The sequence below is a fragment of the Cydia fagiglandana genome, chromosome 25 (genome assembly GCF_963556715.1).
Source record: "Cydia fagiglandana chromosome 25, ilCydFagi1.1, whole genome shotgun sequence".
NCBI lineage: Eukaryota > Metazoa > Arthropoda > Insecta > Lepidoptera > Tortricidae > Cydia > Cydia fagiglandana.
The window spans coordinates 5,699,401-5,719,394 of NC_085956.1; the positions used below are offsets into that span (position 1 = coordinate 5,699,401).

Consider the following 19,994-nt stretch of genomic DNA (forward strand, 5'->3'; position numbering starts at 1 on the left):
CCTTTATTTGAATTTCTATTATTTACTTTACATGTATGTCCTTGGGCTAGAGACTTACATGTGTATACCAAATTTCAACTTATTGGTGCAGTAGTTGCGGAGCAAATAGGCTGTGACAGACGGACAGCCAGACACACGAGTGATCCTATAAGGGTTCAGTATTTTTCCTTTTGAGGTACGGAACCCTAAAAATAATGAATTTAATAAATTTTTCACCTTATGCCCATGTGGCGGTAGCGAAACAGCCAAGCCACATATTTTGACTAAGGTGTAGAGTTAGTGATGTTAGGGCTTGTAGAGTTTGAAGCTTGGCTCGACAAGAGATCTGACAACTTTTTGACAGTGCGAGTCTTATGGTTTCGTCTTAGCAACAAAATTTACATGAAAATGTGTTTGTTGGGATATTTTTTTACAGTAAAAATATTTATTCGTAACAGTAAGTATTATCTTTTAACATAATTTTTACAGTACATCTGGTGCTACATTACGACCGGTGCTATAATAAGATTAATAAGCACGTTAAAACACTCCCTTTGACCGTGTTTTAAAATTCGTCACTCGTTGCAAAATATCTATTTTTCGCAATTCTATCGTAAAAGAAAAGAAAACTAACGAAGAGGTTTTACGCATACGAGGGCCGCACTGAAAGTTTTGCGTAACTTTTGAATAAAATCATTTATAACCATAATAATACATTTATTGCTTCTCAAAATGTTTCCCTTTACATTCTATGCACATATTCACTCGCTCAGACCATTTTTGGAAGCATGAGGCCCAATCACTTGACTGCATGTTTTCGACGTGGTGATGAAACGTAGTAACTGCCTTATCCGGGGTCTTAAATGTCAAACCCCAAATTAAATCCTTAATTTTGGGAAATAGATAGAAGTCACAGGGTGCAATGTCTGGATTATAATCCGTATAAGAGACATTTTCCACGTTTTCGTAATTAAAAAATGTTTTTGCCTTTATTGCGGTATCGGTGGACGCATTATTATGACGCAGGAGGATGCGGCTTCTCGGTCGTCTCTCGCGGTCTTTTTCAATGACTGCGGGCACACAAATGGTAGTGTACTACTCAGTATTTAACGTTCTTTTATTATTTAAAAGTACGGTACAAAAAAGTCGCGTTTAAAAAAAACAGACGATCAAAATGTTTGGCAACGCTTTTGGCTTGTTGAACTTCTATGGGCCTCCTGTCACCTTCGAAAGACCCATTGACTGGACTAATGCCTTTTTTCCGGATCGTAGCAGTAAATCCAGATTTCATCTCCTCTAACGATGTTATATACAGCATTTGAACTTTCTTGCTTGTACTTACGCAGCATTTCTCGGCACCAGTCAAAAAGTACCTGTTTTTGGACTGAAGTTAATTCGTGAGGAATCCAAAGACAACAAGGCTTCCCGACTTTTAAATATTCTTGTAAAATCTTTTGTATTTGTCTTATACCTATCCCTAATTGTCCTCAAATTTCGTCATAGGTGATTCGTGGGTTTTCTTCAATGAGTCGTCTCACAGTAGCCACGTTTCCTTGAATGATCGCCGTGGACGGTCGACCTTCACGAAAATCATTATCTAGAATAATACTGTCTCTACTAAATTCACCATACCAACGCCTCACGATGCTCAGATGTGGTGCTTCAATCCCAAAAGCATTTTGAAGGCAAGCACTACACTCTTGCGGAGTAAGCGAACTTTTAAAATCATAACAAAATCATAGCTCTAAAAATATTTTCGCGTTAAAGCCACGTTCAACGCACTGACTTACTTTGACAAGCCATTAAAAACAAAAGACGATCGATTTGTCGCCAACATTTGTCACATTCCATAATCAAAAGCCTGTATTTTTTTTAAAAATACAATTCATAATTTAAATGTTTATCAGTGGCCAGTAGTGCAAAACATTCAGTGTGGCCTATGTAGTAGGAGAGAGGAGGAGTTTGTTAAGAACTATAGACAATAGAAGAGGAAGGATGCTTGGGCACCTGATACGACACGACGAATTTATCAAAAATATCATAGAAGGGAAAGTTGAAGCAAACAGGAAGAGGGGAAGACCAAGGAGAGAGTACATGGATCAAATAAAGGAAAAGATCAAAGTCGTGTCGTATCGGGCTGTCAAAGAGAAGGCGGAGGACCGCCAAACATGGAAATTGCTCCACCGACAAGAGTCATACTCTTAAATATATGATGATGATCGTAAATACCTACCTATGTATTAACAAAAAAAAGTCACTTGTAATTAGTTACTGCCTTTAAAAAGTATAAGTGCCTCAATGTTATTAGACTTTTTGATTCTTTAAAACGTCTTTAGGTCAATAAAGCAAGTGAAAAATTATTAGAGTTAGACCAAGAAAAGTCTGCAGCAATTTTGACAGCCCACGCAGTGCAAGTGTTATTTATAAGTCATAATTTCATAGAAGTTTCTTCAAATCGACCTTATTAATAAGAGATTAAAAATATTGAAAATTATCTTAAAATATTTTAATCTAATATTTCATCTCATACGTTCAATAAGGCCCGGGACTAGACCTTTTTACCTGCACTGACAGTGGGCCTTCTTAGCAACAAGTACAAATTCAGAATAATTGGGAATAATAGGGAGCAACTGCTATTTTTGAATGCTGGGCCTTGTTACCCGCCGGGCCTCATATGCCTGCACCTCACCTACCTTATTTATTTGTTTTACAAGGGGAAAAGTTGTTGATTAACCGCTCGTGCTAATATTGATACCCAAACAAGCGAAACATTTTTTTTTTATTAAATAGGAGGCAAACGAGCAGACGGATCATCTGGTGGTTAGCGATTACCGCCGCCCATGGACACCCGCAACACCAGAAGGGTTGCAAGCGCGTTGCCGACCTTTAAGATGGGGGTCTTTGAAGGTTTGAAGGTCGTATCGGACAGTTCATTCCACAGTTTGGCTGTGCGAGGCAGGAAGCACATTCACAAATTCAAACATTCTAAAATTGAACCACGAGCGTAGTTAGTGGTTCGTAAAGTTGAACCTTGAGCGTAGTGAAGGTTTCAAGGGACGAAGGTTAAATAAAATTTTCACCACATCAGCTCGTAAAGGCCCTCTTGATTGTTCGTAACGGATAAGAAAAGTGGCATTTAATTTGATGCAAATTTTGAGTTGTTACCGTAGGTAAATTGGATCAGTTGGTTGGTAATATTGACTTTAAAATGATAAATATTGAATAACGTCAGTTTGAAATTGATTTTATGATAAAGTAAATATTATCGGAGATGATCGCTCTTAAAAAATATATGTCGCTAGTCATTTATAACCTAAAAGCGCCAAATTACGCAAAATTATATTGAAATGACACCTGTGTATTGAATTTGAAGAATACTTTAACAAGGGTAGTTATCTGTATGACAATGCACCTAAAATAATTTTCAAATGTATCTATTATTTCTATACTTAACACGATAACGAATTCTACGTAAACGAAACCGCGGGCAATCCCTAGTACATATAGAAATAAATAAGGGAAGGTAAGTTTCCATTAGTGTACTGTGTAAAATAACTATTTACCATTGATAATAATTTTATAAACGCTTTGCGTATTTTTAAGGGCACCGCGCTAACCGCTAGCCCGCGACCGTCGATCGCTGCCTCCTGCCACGGCGCACAGCGCGGCGCGCGCAAACGCCGCGCGTTTGAAATGTAACTTAATATAAGCTCGGAATGCATACTTACGTATCAGTATTTAGTGTCGCCGTGATTTTATATTTCTAATCTTTTGTGTGAGAAGTAAGATCTTTATTATGACCGTGTAATATTAACTCTACAAACTTTAATTCAATATTGGCTATACTGCTTAACGAGAAATCAATATCTAGACAAGCACATTGTCTACATTTCTAACTTTTTACATGTATACTAAGTTGATAGATAATATCGTAATTTTGCAATATCAGCTACTCTAATTCTGTATTTTCATAATAATTCCTGTTTTTACGTTCACCAGAAAGCAGCTGTTCCAGATTTCTAAAAACCGAATAGTGTGAATAAATTAAAGTGTTATTGAATATGTTAAAGTTTTTTGTAACTTTAATTTTATATTTACATAGTTATTTAGCAAAAATTGAAAATTTAAATATGGCCGAACGCTCCACCTAAAATTTTCTAACTTTTTACATGAATGTTATTTAACATGCTTACAATAACATATCAAAAAAGAAAAAACTTTAATGTTATCAAAACCCATTTTTGTTCCACCGCTGGTCTATATGTGACCGTTATCAATAAATAATTAAAATAAAGCAACCATGTCTTTAAACATCTACATAGTTATACAGAGGAGGCGTCAATGAATATAATTGATTGATCAAAGGAACTTACCTGTAAGTGACCTTCGATCAAAATTATATGAAGTTGACGCCTCCGTCCTTTTATCCCTTGCCTGCCGTCCTTCATGCTACAAATCTTTGAAAACTGCAACTTTTTAGAATATTTTGGGTACATTTCGATTTGGTATCCCCTTTTCACAATGTTTGCGGTCGAGTATCACTTAAAGCTCTCAGCAGTTATTTAGCATGATTATCTAGCTGTATAGTTCAGGTTTCAAAAATCTCTTGCTGGCCGTTTCAGCACTTGTAGCTCTCAGCAGCCACTTAAGTAAGAAAATCTTAATTTTATAATTTTCTGTTAATTGACTAGTCTTATCGATCGAGTATCAACTTGCGACACACAATCGTTTGTAGGTTATGACAGTAGCTATCTGTCACATAGGTCGAAAATCCCTTGCTTGCCGTCCTTCATGGTAAAAATCTTTGAAAACTGCAACTTTTCAGAATATTTTGGGTACATTTCGCTTTGGTATCCCCTTTTCACACTGTTTGCGGTAGAGTATCACATAAAGCTCTCAGCAGTTCTTTAGCATGATTATCTAGCTGTATAATTCATGTTTCAAAAATCTCTTGCTGGCCGATTCAGCACTTGTAGCTCTCAGCAGCCACTTAAGTAAGAAAATCTTAATTTTATAATTTTCTGTTAATTGACTAGTCTTATCGATCGAGTATCAACTTGCGACGCACAATCGTTTGTAGGTTATGACAGTAGCTATCTGTCACATAGGTCGAAAATCCCTTGCTTGCCGTCCTTCATGGTAAAAATCTTTGAAAACTGCAACTTTTCAGAATATTTTGGGTACATTTCGCTTTGGTATCCCCTTTTCACACTGTTTGCGGTCGAGTATCACTTAAAGCTCTCAGCAGTTCTTTAGCGTGATTACCTAGCTGTATAGTTCATGTTTCAAAAATCTCTTGCTGGCCGTTTCAGCACTTGTAGCTTTCATCAGCCACTTAAGTAAGAAAATTTGAATTTTATAAATTTCTGTAAATTTACTAGTCTTATCGATCGAGTATCAATTTGCGATGCACAATCATTTGTAGGTTATGACAGTAGCTATCTGTCACATAGGTCGAAAATCCCTTCCTTGCCGTCCTTCATGGTAAAAATCTTTGAAAACTGCAACTTTTCAGAATATTTTGGGTACATTTCGCTTTGGTATCCCCTTTTCACAATGTTTGCGGTCGAGTATCACTTAAAGCTCTAAGCAGTTATTTAGCATGATTATCTAGCTGTATAGTTCAGGTTTCAAAAATCTCTTGCTGGCCGTTTCAGCACTTGTAGCTCTCAGCAGCCACTTAAGTAAGAAAATCTTAATTTTATAATTTTCTGTTAATTGACTAGTCTTATCGATCGAGTATCAACTTGCGACGCACAATCGTTTGTAGGTTATGACAGTAGCTATCTGTCACATAGGTCGAAAATCCCTTGCTTGCCGTCCTTCATGGTAAAAATCTTTGAAAACTGCAACTTTTCAGAATATTTTGGGTACATTTCGCTTTGGTATCCCCTTTTCACAATGTTTGCGGTAGAGTATCACTTAAAGCTCTCAGCAGTTCTTTAGCGTGATTACCTAGCTGTATACTTCATGTTTCAAAAATCTCGTGCTGGCCGTTTCAGCACTTGTAGCTTTCATCAGCCACTTAAGTAAGAAAATCTTAATTTTATAATTTTCTGTTAATTGACTAGTCTTATCGATCGAGTATCAACTTGCGACGCACAATCATTTGTAGGTTATGTCAGTAGCTATCTGTCACATAGGTCGAAAATCCCTTGCTTGCCGTCCTTCATGGTAAAAATCTTTGAAAACTGCAACTTTTCAGATTATTTTGGGTACATTTCGCTTTGGTATCCCCTTTTCACAATGTTTGCGGTCGAGTATCACTTAAAGCTCTCAGCAGTTCTTTAGCATGATTATCTAGCTGTATAGTTCAGGTTTCAAAAATCTCTTGCTGGCCGTTTCAGCACTTGTAGCTCTCAGCAGCCACTTAAGTAGGAAAATCTTAATTATATAATTTTCTGTTAATTGACTAGTCTTATCGATCGAGTATCAACTTGCGACACACAATCGTTTGTAGGTTATGACAGTAGCTATCTGTCACATAGGTCGAAAATCCCTTGCCTGCCGTCCTTCATGCTACAAATCTTTGAAAACTGCAACTTTTTAGAATATTGTGGGTACATTTCGATTTGGTATCCCCTTTTCACAATGTTTGCGGTCGAGTATCACTTAAAGCTCTCAGCAGTTATTTAGCATAATTATCTAGCTGTATAGTTCAGGTTTCAAAAATCTCTTGCTGGCCGTTTCAGCACTTGTAGCTCTCAGCAGCCACTTAAGTAAGAAAATCTTAATTTTATAATTTTCTGTTAATTGACTAGTCTTATCGATCGAGTATCAACTTGCGACACACAATCGTTTGTAGGTTATGACAGTAGCTATCTGTCACATAGGTCGAAAATCCCTTGCTTGCCGTCCTTCATGGTAAAAATCTTTGAAAACTGCAACTTTTCAGAATATTTTGGGTACATTTCGCTTTGGTATCCCCTTTTCACACTGTTTGCGGTAGAGTATCACATAAAGCTCTCAGCAGTTCTTTAGCATGATTATCTAGCTGTATAATTCAGGTTTCAAAAATCTCTTGCTGGCCGATTCAGCACTTGTAGCTCTCAGCAGCCACTTAAGTAAGAAAATCTTAATTTTATAATTTTCTGTTAATTGACTAGTCTTATCGATCGAGTATCAACTTGCGACGCACAATCGTTTGTAGGTTATGACAGTAGCTATCTGTCACATAGGTCGAAAATCCCTTGCTTGCCGTCCTTCATGGTAAAAATCTTTGAAAACTGCAACTTTTCAGAATATTTTGGGTACATTTCGCTTTGGTATCCCCTTTTCACACTGTTTGCGGTCGAGTATCACTTAAAGCTCTCAGCAGTTCTTTAGCGTGATTACCTAGCTGTATAGTTCATGTTTCAAAAATCTCTTGCTGGCCGTTTCAGCACTTGTAGCTTTCATCAGCCACTTAAGTAAGAAAATTTGAATTTTATAAATTTCTGTAAATTTACTAGTCTTATCGATCGAGTATCAATTTGCGATGCACAATCTATTGTAGGTTATGACAGTAGCTATCTGTCACATAGGTCGAAAATCCCTTCCTTGCCGTCCTTCATGGTAAAAATCTTTGAAAACTGCAACTTTTCAGAATATTTTGGGTACATTTCGCTTTGGTATCCCCTTTTCACAATGTTTGCGGTCGAGTATCACTTAAAGCTCTAAGCAGTTATTTAGCATGATTATCTAGCTGTATAGTTCAGGTTTCAAAAATCTCTTGCTGGCCGTTTCAGCACTTGTAGCTCTCAGCAGCCACTTAAGTAAGAAAATCTTAATTTTATAATTTTCTGTTAATTGACTAGTCTTATCGATCGAGTATCAACTTGCGACGCACAATCGTTTGTAGGTTATGACAGTAGCTATCTGTCACATAGGTCGAAAATCCCTTGCTTGCCGTCCTTCATGGTAAAAATCTTTGAAAACTGCAACTTTTCAGAATATTTTGGGTACATTTCGCTTTGGTATCCCCTTTTCACAATGTTTGCGGTAGAGTATCACTTAAAGCTCTCAGCAGTTCTTTAGCGTGATTACCTAGCTGTATACTTCATGTTTCAAAAATCTCTTGCTGGCCGTTTCAGCACTTGTAGCTTTCATCAGCCACTTAAGTAAGAAAATCTTAATTTTATAATTTTCTGTTAATTGACTAGTCTTATCGATCGAGTATCAACTTGCGACGCACAATCATTTGTAGGTTATGTCAGTAGCTATCTGTCACATAGGTCGAAAATCCCTTGCTTGCCGTCCTTCATGGTAAAAATCTTTGAAAACTGCAACTTTTCAGATTATTTTGGGTACATTTCGCTTTGGTATCCCCTTTTCACAATGTTTGCGGTCGAGTATCACTTAAAGCTCTCAGCAGTTCTTTAGCATGATTATCTAGCTGTATAGTTCAGGTTTCAAAAATCTCTTGCTGGCCGTTTCAGCACTTGTAGCTCTCAGCAGCCACTTAAGTAAGAAAATCTTAATTTTATAATTTTCTGTTAATTGACTAGTCTTATCGATCGAGTATCAACTTGCGACGCACAATCGTTTGTAGGTTATGACAGTAGCTATCTGTCACATAGGTCGAAAATCCCTTGCTTGCCGTCCTTCATGGTAAAAATCTTTGAAAACTGCAACTTTTCAGAATATTTTGGGTACATTTCGCTTTGGTATCCCCTTTTCACACTGTTTGCGGTAGAGTATCACATAAAGCTCTCAGCAGTTCTTTAGCATGATTATCTAGCTGTATAATTCAGGTTTCAAAAATCTCTTGCTGGCCGTTTCAGCACTTGTAGCTTTCATCAGCCACTTAAGTAAGAAAATCTGAATTTTATAAATTTCTGTAAATGTACTAGTCTTATCGATCGAGTATCAATTTGCGATGCACAATCATTTGTAGGTTATGACAGTAGCTATCTGTCACATAGATCGAAAATCCCTTGCTTGCCGTCCTTCATGGTAAAAATCTTTGAAAACTGCAACTTTTCAGAATATTTTGGGTACATTTCCCTTTGGTATCCCCTTTTCACACTGTTTGCGGTAGAGTATCACATAAAGCTCTCAGCAGTTCTTTAGCATGATTATCTAGCTGTATAGATCAGGTTTCAAAAATCTCTTGCTGGCCGTTTCACCACTTGTAGCTCTCATCAGCCACTTAAGTAAGAAAATCTTAATTTTATAATTTTCTGTTAATTGACTAGTCTTATCGATCGAGTATCAACTTGCGACGTACAATCGTTTGTAGGTTATGACAGTAGCTATATGTAACATAGGTCGAAATCCCTTGCTTGCCGTCCTTCATGCTACAAATCTTTGAAAACTGCAACTTTTCAGAATATTTTGGGTACATTTCCCTTTGGTATCCCCTTTTCACAATGTTTGCGGTCGAGTATCACTTAAAGCTCTCAGCAGTTCTTTAGCATGATTATCTAGCTATATAGTTCAGGTTTCAAAAAATCTCTTGCTTGCCGTTTCAGCACTTGTAGCTCTCATCAGCCACTTAAGTAAGAAAATCTTAATTTTATAATTTTCTGTTAATTGACTAGTCTTATCGATCGAGTATCAACTTGCGACGCACAATCGTTTGTAGGTTATGACAGTAGCTATCTGTCACATAGGTCGAAAATCCCTTGCTTGCCGTCCTTCATGGTAAAAATCTTTGAAAACTGCAACTTTTCAGAATATTTTGGGTACATTTCGCTTTGGTATCCCCTTTTCACAATGTTTGCGGTAGAGTATCACTTAAAGCTCTCAGCAGTTCTTTAGCGTGATTACCTAGCTGTATAGTTCATGTTTCAAAAATCTCTTGCTGGCCGTTTCAGCACTTGTAGCTTTCATCAGCCACTTAAGTAAGAAAATCTGAATTTTATAAATTTCTGTAAATGTACTAGTCTTATCGATCGAGTATCAATTTGCGATGCACAATCATTTGTAGGTTATGACAGTAGCTATCTGTCACATAGATCGAAAATCCCTTGCTTGCCGTCCTTCATGGTAAAAATCTTTGAAAACTGCAACTTTTCAGAATATTTTGGGTACATTTCCCTTTGGTATCCCCTTTTCACACTGTTTGCGGTAGAGTATCACATAAAGCTCTCAGCAGTTCTTTAGCATGATTATCTAGCTGTATAGATCAGGTTTCAAAAATCTCTTGCTGGCCGTTTCACCACTTGTAGCTCTCATCAGCCACTTAAGTAAGAAAATCTTAATTTTATAATTTTCTGTTAATTGACTAGTCTTATCGATCGAGTATCAACTTGCGACGTACAATCGTTTGTAGGTTATGACAGTAGCTATATGTAACATAGGTCGAAATCCCTTGCTTGCCGTCCTTCATGCTACAAATCTTTGAAAACTGCAACTTTTCAGAATATTTTGGGTACATTTCCCTTTGGTATCCCCTTTTCACAATGTTTGCGGTCGAGTATCACTTAAAGCTCTCAGCAGTTCTTTAGCATGATTATCTAGCTATATAGTTCAGGTTTCAAAAAATCTCTTGCTTGCCGTTTCAGCACTTGTAGCTCTCATCAGCCACTTAAGTAAGAAAATCTTAATTTTATAATTTTCTGTTAATTGACTAGTCTTATCGATCGAGTATCAACTTGCGACGCACAATCGTTTGTAGGTTATGACAGTAGCTATCTGTCACATAGGTCGAAAATCCCTTGCTTGCCGTCCTTCATGGTAAAAATCTTTGAAAACTGCAACTTTTCAGAATATTTTGGGTACATTTCGCTTTGGTATCCCCTTTTCACAATGTTTGCGGTAGAGTATCACTTAAAGCTCTCAGCAGTTCTTTAGCGTGATTACCTAGCTGTATAGTTCATGTTTCAAAAATCTCTTGCTGGCCGTTTCAGCACTTGTAGCTTTCATCAGCCACTTAAGTAAGAAAATCTTAATTTTATAATTTTCTGTTAATTGACTAGTCTTATCGATCGAGTATCAACTTGCGACGCACAATCATTTGTAGGTTATGTCAGTAGCTATCTGTCACATAGGTCGAAAATCCCTTGCTTGCCGTCCTTCATGGTAAAAATCTTTGAAAACTGCAACTTTTCAGAATATTTTGGGTACATTTCGCTTTGGTATCCCCTTTTCACAATGTTTGCGGTCGAGTATCACTTAAAGCTCTCAGCAGTTATTTAGCATGATTATCTAGCTGTATAGTTCAGGTTTCAAAAATCTCTTGCTGGCCGTTTCAGCACTTGTAGCTCTCAGCAGCCACTTAAGTAAGAAAATCTTAATTTTATAATTTTCTGTTAATTGACTAGTCTTATCGATCGAGTATCAACTTGCGACGCACAATCGTTTGTAGGTTATGACAGTAGCTATCTGTCACATAGGTCGAAAATCCCTTGCTTGCCGTCCTTCATGGTAAAAATCTTTGAAAACTGCAACTTTTCAGAATATTTTGGGTACATTTCGCTTTGGTATCCCCTTTTCACACTGTTTGCGGTCGAGTATCACTTAAAGCTCTCAGCAGTTCTTTAGCGTGATTACCTAGCTGTATAGTTCATGTTTCAAAAATCTCTTGCTGGCCGTTTCAGCACTTGTAGCTTTCATCAGCCACTTAAGTAAGAAAATCTGAATTTTATAAATTTCTGTAAATTTACTAGTCTTATCGATCGAGTATCAATTTGCGATGCACAATCATTTGTAGGTTATGACAGTAGCTATCTGTCACATAGGTCGAAAATCCCTTGCTTGCCGTCCTTCATGGTAAAAATCTTTGAAAACTGCAACTTTTCAGAATATTTTGGGTACATTTCGCTTTGGTATCCCCTTTTCACAATGTTTGCGGTCGAGTATCACTTAAAGCTCTCAGCAGTTATTTAGCATGATTATCTAGCTGTATAGTTCAGGTTTCAAAAATCTCTTGCTGGCCGTTTCAGCACTTGTAGCTCTCAGCAGCCACTTAAGTAAGAAAATCTTAATTTTATAATTTTCTGTTAATTGACTAGTCTTATCGATCGAGTATCAACTTGCGACGCACAATCGTTTGTAGGTTATGTCAGTAGCTATCTGTCACATAGATCGAAAATCCCTTGCTTGCTGTCCTTCATGGTAAAAATCTTTGAAAACTGCAACTTTTCAGAATATTTTGGGTACATTTCGCTTTGGTATCCCCTTTTCACAATGTTTGCGGTAGAGTATCACTTAAAGCTCTCAGCAGTTCTTTAGCGTGATTACCTAGCTGTATAGTTCATGTTTCAAAAATCTCTTGCTGGCCGTTTCAGCACTTGTAGCTTTCATCAGCCACTTAAGTAAGAAAATCTTAATTTTATAATTTTCTGTTAATTGACTAGTCTTATCGATCGAGTATCAACTTGCGACGCACAATCATTTGTAGGTTATGTCAGTAGCTATCTGTCACATAGGTCGAAAATCCCTTGCTTGCCGTCCTTCATGGTAAAAATCTTTGAAAACTGCAACTTTTCAGAATATTTTGGGTACATTTCGCTTTGGTATCCCCTTTTCACAATGTTTGCGGTCGAGTATCACTTAAAGCTCTCAGCAGTTATTTAGCATGATTATCTAGCTGTATAGTTCAGGTTTCAAAAATCTCTTGCTGGCCGTTTCAGCACTTGTAGCTCTCAGCAGCCACTTAAGTAAGAAAATCTTAATTTTATAATTTTCTGTTAATTGACTAGTCTTATCGATCGAGTATCAACTTGCGACGCACAATCGTTTGTAGGTTATGACAGTAGCTATCTGTCACATAGGTCGAAAATCCCTTGCTTGCCGTCCTTCATGGTAAAAATCTTTGAAAACTGCAACTTTTCAGAATATTTTGGGTACATTTCGCTTTGGTATCCCCTTTTCACACTGTTTGCGGTCGAGTATCACTTAAAGCTCTCAGCAGTTCTTTAGCGTGATTACCTAGCTGTATAGTTCATGTTTCAAAAATCTCTTGCTGGCCGTTTCAGCACTTGTAGCTTTCATCAGCCACTTAAGTAAGAAAATCTGAATTTTATAAATTTCTGTAAATTTACTAGTCTTATCGATCGAGTATCAATTTGCGATGCACAATCATTTGTAGGTTATGACAGTAGCTATCTGTCACATAGGTCGAAAATCCCTTGCTTGCCGTCCTTCATGGTAAAAATCTTTGAAAACTGCAACTTTTCAGAATATTTTGGGTACATTTCGCTTTGGTATCCCCTTTTCACACTGTTTGCGGTCGAGTATCACTTAAAGCTCTCAGCAGTTCTTTAGCGTGATTACCTATCTGTATAGTTCAGGTTTCAAAAATCTCTTGCTGGCCGTTTCAGCACTTGTAGCTCTCAGCAGCCACTTAAGTAAGAAAATCTTAATTTTATAATTTTCTGTTAATTGACTAGTCTTATCGATCGAGTATCAACTTGCGACGCACAATCGTTTGTAGGTTATGACAGTAGCTATCTGTCACATAGGTCGAAAATCCCTTGCTTGCCGTCCTTCATGGTAAAAATCTTTGAAAACTGCAACTTTTCAGAATATTTTGGGTACATTTCGCTTTGGTATCCCCTTTTCACACTGTTTGCGGTCGAGTATCACTTAAAGCTCTCAGCAGTTCTTTAGCGTGATTACCTAGCTGTATAGTTCATGTTTCAAAAATCTCTTGCTGGCCGTTTCAGCACTTGTAGCTTTCATCAGCCACTTAAGTAAGAAAATCTGAATTTTATAAATTTCTGTAAATTTACTAGTCTTATCGATCGAGTATCAATTTGCGATGCACAATCATTTGTAGGTTATGACAGTAGCTATCTGTCACATAGGTCGAAAATCCCTTGCTTGCCGTCCTTCATGGTAAAAATCTTTGAAAACTGCAACTTTTCAGAATATTTTGGGTACATTTCGCTTTGGTATCCCCTTTTCACAATGTTTGCGGTCGAGTATCACTTAAAGCTCTCAGCAGTTATTTAGCATGATTATCTAGCTGTATAGTTCAGGTTTCAAAAATCTCTTGCTGGCCGTTTCAGCACTTGTAGCTCTCAGCAGCCACTTAAGTAAGAAAATCTTAATTTTATAATTTTCTGTTAATTGACTAGTCTTATCGATCGAGTATCAACTTGCGACGCACAATCGTTTGTAGGTTATGACAGTAGCTATCTGACACATAGGTCGAAAATCCCTTGCTTGCCGTCCTTCATGGTAAAAATCTTTGAAAACTGCAACTTTTCAGAATATTTTGGGTACATTTCCCTTTGGTATCCCCTTTTCACACTGTTTGCGGTAGAGTATCACATAAAGCTCTCAGCAGTTCTTTAGCATGATTATCTCGCTGTATAGATCAGGTTTCAAAAATCTCTTGCTGGCCGTTTCAGCACTTGTAGCTCTCATCAGCCACTTAAGTAAGAAAATCTTAATTTTATAATTTTCTGTTAATTGACTAGTCTTATCGATCGAGTATCAACTTGCGACGTACAATCGTTTGTAGGTTATGACAGTAGCTATATGTAACATAGGTCGAAAATCCCTTGCTTGCCGTCCTTCATGCTACAAATCTTTGAAAACTGCAACTTTTCAGAATATTTTGGGTACATTTCCCTTTGGTATCCCCTTTTCACAATGTTTGCGGTCGAGTATCACTTAAAGCTCTCAGCAGTTCTTTAGCATGATTATCTAGCTATATAGTTCACGTTTCAAAAAATCTCTTGCTTGCCGTTTCAGCACTTGTAGCTCTCATCAGCCACTTAAGTAAGAAAATCTTAATTTTATAATTTTCTGTTAATTGACTAGTCTTATCGATCGAGTATCAACTTGCGACGCACAATCATTTGTAGGTTATGTCAGTAGCTATCTGTCACATAGGTCGAAAATCCCTTGCTTGCCGTCCTTCATGGTAAAAATCTTTGAAAACTGCAACTTTTCAGAATATTTTGGTTACATTTCGCTTTGGTATCCCCTTTTCACAATGTTTGCGGTCGAGTATCACTTAAAGCTCTCAGCAGTTCTTTAGCATGATTATCTAGCTGTATAGTTCAGGTTTCAAAAATCTCTTGCTGGCCGTTTCAGCACTTGTAGCTCTCATCAGCCATTTAAGTAAGAAAATCTTAAATTTATAATTTTCTGTTAATTGACTAGTCTTATCGATCGTGTATCAACTTGCGACGCACAATCGTTTGTAGGTTATGACAGTAGTTATCTGTCACTTAGGTCGAAATTCCCTTGCTTGCCGTCCTTCATGCTAAAAATCTTTGAATACTGCAACTATTTAGAATATTTTGGGTTCAGTTTGCCTTGGTCTCCCCTTTTCTCCAAGTTTATGGTCGAGTATCACTTATAGATCCCAGCAGCTTTTGCTGCATGCTGCATGGAACCGGTTTTAATAACCTCTAGAGCTAGCTTGCCGTTTTATTAGGCGATATTACAGACAGCATGAGTTCTGTGACGAAAATGTACATATTTTAGTTTTTCATCACTTGTAGTCTTGTTCGGTCTGTTTACTTTGTAATTACATGTATCAGGTGCTCTTTTAGTGCTTTTCTATGATATTTTTTACATTAAAAATTTTGACTTCTTAATTTGGTTGGGTTATCGGCGGCTGCTAACTTTGGCTGCTAACTTCACACCGGTCGCCCGCTTAGCAACTTCTGCTGCTGAATATACCTACTTTACGTATTTTTGCAAGCCCTTATTTTCAACTGCATCACTGATAAGTCTGATTTTAGATTTTCTAGTAACACATTCTCAAGTCAAAATATACATAGGTATTTAGTGTTTAGTTTTCGAACACTAATGCTCTTAGACCATAAGTGTGTGAAAAACAGAACAATAGTAATAGCTTTATAGCATACACCTAGGTTTTAATTTTCTGTTGTCTTATGAAATTTTCATATACATCTATCGTTTTTAAGATTTTTTTTGTATACACAGTCGCTATATGGTCATTGTTATTAAACTTAAATTGTAAGTATGAGCGCTATGAAATGTTTTCATATGAACACTAGCTACCCGCCCCGGCTTCGCACGGGTTAACAAACTATACACCTAAACCTTCCTCAAGAATCACTGTATTGATAGGTGAAAACCGCATGAAAATCCGTTCACTAGTTTTTGAGTTTATAGCGAACAAACAAACTTGTAGATCCGTAGCTTGTTGGGTCGACCAACTGGGCACCGTCCTGTTGGTCGTCCTAAATACCGTTGGGCAGATAGAGTGGAGGCAGATCTCCGTGAGTTTGGCGTCGGCGAAAGCTGGCGGGATACCGCTCTGGATCGATCAAAGTGGCGTGCTCTTGTGTTGGAGGCCAAGACTCATTTTTGGACACCGCGCCAACCAAGTAAGTAAGTAAATAAACAAACTAACACACAGACAGACGCGGCGGAGGACTTAGTTTTACAAGGTGTAGTGATGTACCTAACTGTTGTAACTTTAACTACTGTTAAGATAAACTTTGGGCGCTACGCCGTAGCCTGTTGCAGGCTTTTCCCGGTTTGACGTGTAATTTGTTATTAAATGCATCTGTAGGCGATACTACAAAGTCTAAAAATATATAAATAGCAGAAAAAAATAAAAAAATCACTACTTCGGTCAAGACTCGGACTCGCGACCTTTTGGAACACCGGTCCAATCGTTCTAAGCCGACTGAGCTACCGAATCTTACCAGAAGCGTGCGAATTTTTCCAATCCTTCCTTCTACATCTACCATAGGAAAGTTCTATTTTAACGGCACCGGAGTCTAATCCCAATTTTAACTAGATGTACAGTCGCCATCAGATATATCAGAGCGACCAAGGTGCTCACAAATATCTGAACGTGAACACGCCTCTATTGTCAAGGCGTTAAGAGTGCGTGTTCAGGTTCCGATATATCTGATCGCGACTGTACGTCAAACGATCTCTGAGAAAACGCATTTAACCGATTTGCAAGATCAAAGTGATCCCATAATAAGTGCTTCATGAACAAAGTTTTTGTACAAAACACTAAAAAAGGAGATCAAACCGTAATAATTTTGTGAAGTTCTAAATTCGTGTTAGAACTAGATATTAAGATAATTAAAGTCCTTGTTAGTTAGCCAGGAAGCGACACGCCTTCCTGACATGCGCGTTATTTGGATTGCGGAAATATTATCGCCAATCGAACACGCTTACCGTCTTAAAAGTCATAAAAACAGTTGATTTTAATGGGCGTTTTAAAGCTTTTGTGACCAAGCGCAAATATGTCTAAATATAGTTATACAGAAACGTATAAATATTCAATTAAAAAACCCCCTACGCATTATATACAAAAAAAAACTTATGTCCGAAATGCCTTTTACATAATTTTGACAAAGTACTGATACTTTTTAAACTGTTGGATCGACTTTTATCAAGCATAGGTAGTCGAAAGACCCTATACAAAGTATGGTTAATTACGAGTTATACTAATTGCCGCAGCGAAGGTGTTAAATGTCATAAAAACAGTTGATTTTAATGGGCGTTTTACAGCTTTTGTGACCAAGCGCAAATATGTCTAAATATAGTTATATAGAAACGTATAAATATTCAATTAAAAATTAAAAAAACCCCTACGCATTATATATAAAAAAGAAATCTTATGCCCAAAATGCCTTACATAATTTTGAAAAAGTACCGATACTCTTTAAACTGTTGGATTGACTTTTATCAAACATAGGTAGCAAAGAAAAAGCCTACCTATCCTGGAAAAGAATTCCGTCTAGATGTTTTTATCTGGAATTATATCCATTTATCTCATTTAATTCAATAGGAACAACCAATATTTAGAAACAATATCGTGACGCTGATTACCTAACTAAATTTGATTTAAAAACAATTGCATTACGTTATAGCCACGTCAAATTAAGCCGAATTTGGGCAAAATGCGGAAATATTTCGTGTAGTTTTGAAAATTGGTACAGGTATACCTTGTGGTGTCCAGATAAACATACTAAAAGTCCTCGAGGGTAGGGGGTGTGCTGGAAGTGCAGAGGGAGGTTGAAGGTACCTTTTTTCATATTTTTGCTCATATCTCGAATATCTGCATGAATAGCATTATAATTAGGTACTTCGAACAAAAATTTTAACATAAAATTTACTATAAATTTGGTTAAAATGTTTATTTTTACTCTGAGAGATAAAAAATAGACGGTTTAAGAAAACGTCGTATTTTCATAATTGTTCATCATAAATAACAATTTTAGTTTAGAATAAGCAAGCTAAGCGACCTGCAGATAACATATAAAAAAACCGGCCAAGAGCATTTCGGGCCATGCTCAGTGTAGGGTTCCGTTCCGTAGTTACCCGTCCGTCAAAATAGACTATTTGCAAAAACTCAAAACCTGCTAAACCGATTAGGTTCGCTATATTTTTCCCTGAAAGTCTTTACTAAACTTTACTTTCATGATTTTTTTCATATTTTTTGGACCCATGGTTCAAATGTTAGGGGAACTAAAGTGGAAAACACAACTTTTTTTCTTACAAATCGATTATTTCCGAAAATATTAAGTTGATCAAAAAATGGTTCTCGTAGACCCACCCCTATTTGTTTTAAAAGACCTATCCAATGACACCCCACACTAAGCGAAAAAAAAAATGCATCCCCTCTTTAATGTAGGGCAGCCCCTCTTTAATGCAACACAAAGCACATTCGGAGAGGACTCGCATAGAAATAATTATATCAAACAAAAAAACACTCAAGTGATATTAATCACTCTTGAACTGATTAAAATGCGGTAATATTTTCACTCGTGCTGTAACATTCGAAAAACATATCAATAACAATACAACTTGAAAACCAACTGGCCATCACGGTCAGCCGGTGCGCCGCAAAATCTGTCAAAATGCCCGCTTCCTGGCACCCTTCCCGCCCTTGAGCCGCTTACTTTTTTCCAGCGGCGCCCGCGCACGTATAAATACGCTACGCGGCGAAATGAGAGCAATCAGTAGCCCTCGAGCAGTCTAACTCAGAAGTGCACGATGAGATTTCTGGTCAGTTGAATATATTCAGTGCCAAGTGTTCAGTGAACGTGTTTGTGTTAAAGTTGGATTTGCGCGGATTGACGAAGTGTCCGGATTGGAATTAATGATTGTTTGTTTGTCACAGATTGTTGCCGCCGTCCTCGCCTGCGCCAACGCAGCGCCCTCGGGCCTGCTGGCTGGTCCCTACGGTCATGGTCTGATCGGCCATGGCGCGCCTCTGGCTTACGGACACGCCGCCCCCTTGGCTGTGGCGCACGCCGCGCCTTTGGCCGTGGCTCACGCCGCCGTCCCCACCATCTCCCCCGGTGACATCCAGGGCGCCGCCATCGACGCTCACGTTGAAGCCGCCGACCACGTCCGCGCCGCCGTTGACGCCACCCGCGAATACCACGATCAGGCTGCCGAGCTCCAAGGACAGGCTATCAACGCCGCCGAGGACCACTCGTGGCAGGCTGTCGATGCCGTGAAGACCCACGAGGCTCAGATTGATGGTGCCACCGCCGGTGTTGCCCCCATCCTCGCTAAGCAGCTGGCCGGTCACGCCGGAGTGTACGCCGCCGCTGCCCCTATCGCGCACGCCGCCTACGCCGCTCCCCTCGCGCACGCCGCGCCCGTGCTCTCGCACGCCGCCTACGCCGCCCCTATCGCGCACGCCGGCATCGCGCACGGCGGCAGCCACTCCGTGTCCTCCCAGTCCCTGCACCAGACCCACCCCGCCCCCGTCGTGCACGCCCCCGTGCTCGCGCACGCCGCTCCCGTCGCCTACGCCGCGCACGCCGGCTACGGCCACGCCGGACTCGCCCACGGACTAGCGCATTGGTAAACTGTGATAGTATATTTAGTACCAAAAAATATCTAATACTCAATTGTTTGGAAATGTAAATTAATAAAATAAAACAGGCAATAGAGGCGAGGATGTGTGAATAAATGAAATAGTATTTTATAAAAACATGTCCGTAGTTTTATTACCATTATTCCTGGGCTTCCCGTGTCAGGTTAATTTCTTTGTGTTTTAAATAATACTTGCGAAAAATTGGTTGTAATTCAGACTTACCCCCTTATTCATAAACGTTTACTAAAGTTAACAAGCCGATAATAATCGTTTGTCCCTTTCCGACGTATTGGTATGATGGAAA

General features: G+C 38.4%; 2 protein-coding genes across 2 annotated transcripts in view; one reads left to right on the forward strand and one right to left on the reverse strand.

Annotated features, from left to right (window-relative positions):
- LOC134676832 (WD repeat-containing protein 7-like) overlaps positions 1-19,994 on the reverse strand; it is a 169,161-nt gene that overhangs the window by 77,338 nt on the left and 71,829 nt on the right. The window lies entirely within an intron of this gene.
- Positions 18,736-19,809, forward strand: LOC134676978 (cuticle protein 38-like). Its single transcript, XM_063535354.1, has 2 exons — positions 18,736-18,867; positions 18,983-19,809. Exons 1-2 carry the CDS (start codon positions 18,856-18,858, stop codon positions 19,679-19,681), a joined length of 711 nt encoding a protein of 236 aa, XP_063391424.1. The 5' UTR covers positions 18,736-18,855; the 3' UTR covers positions 19,682-19,809.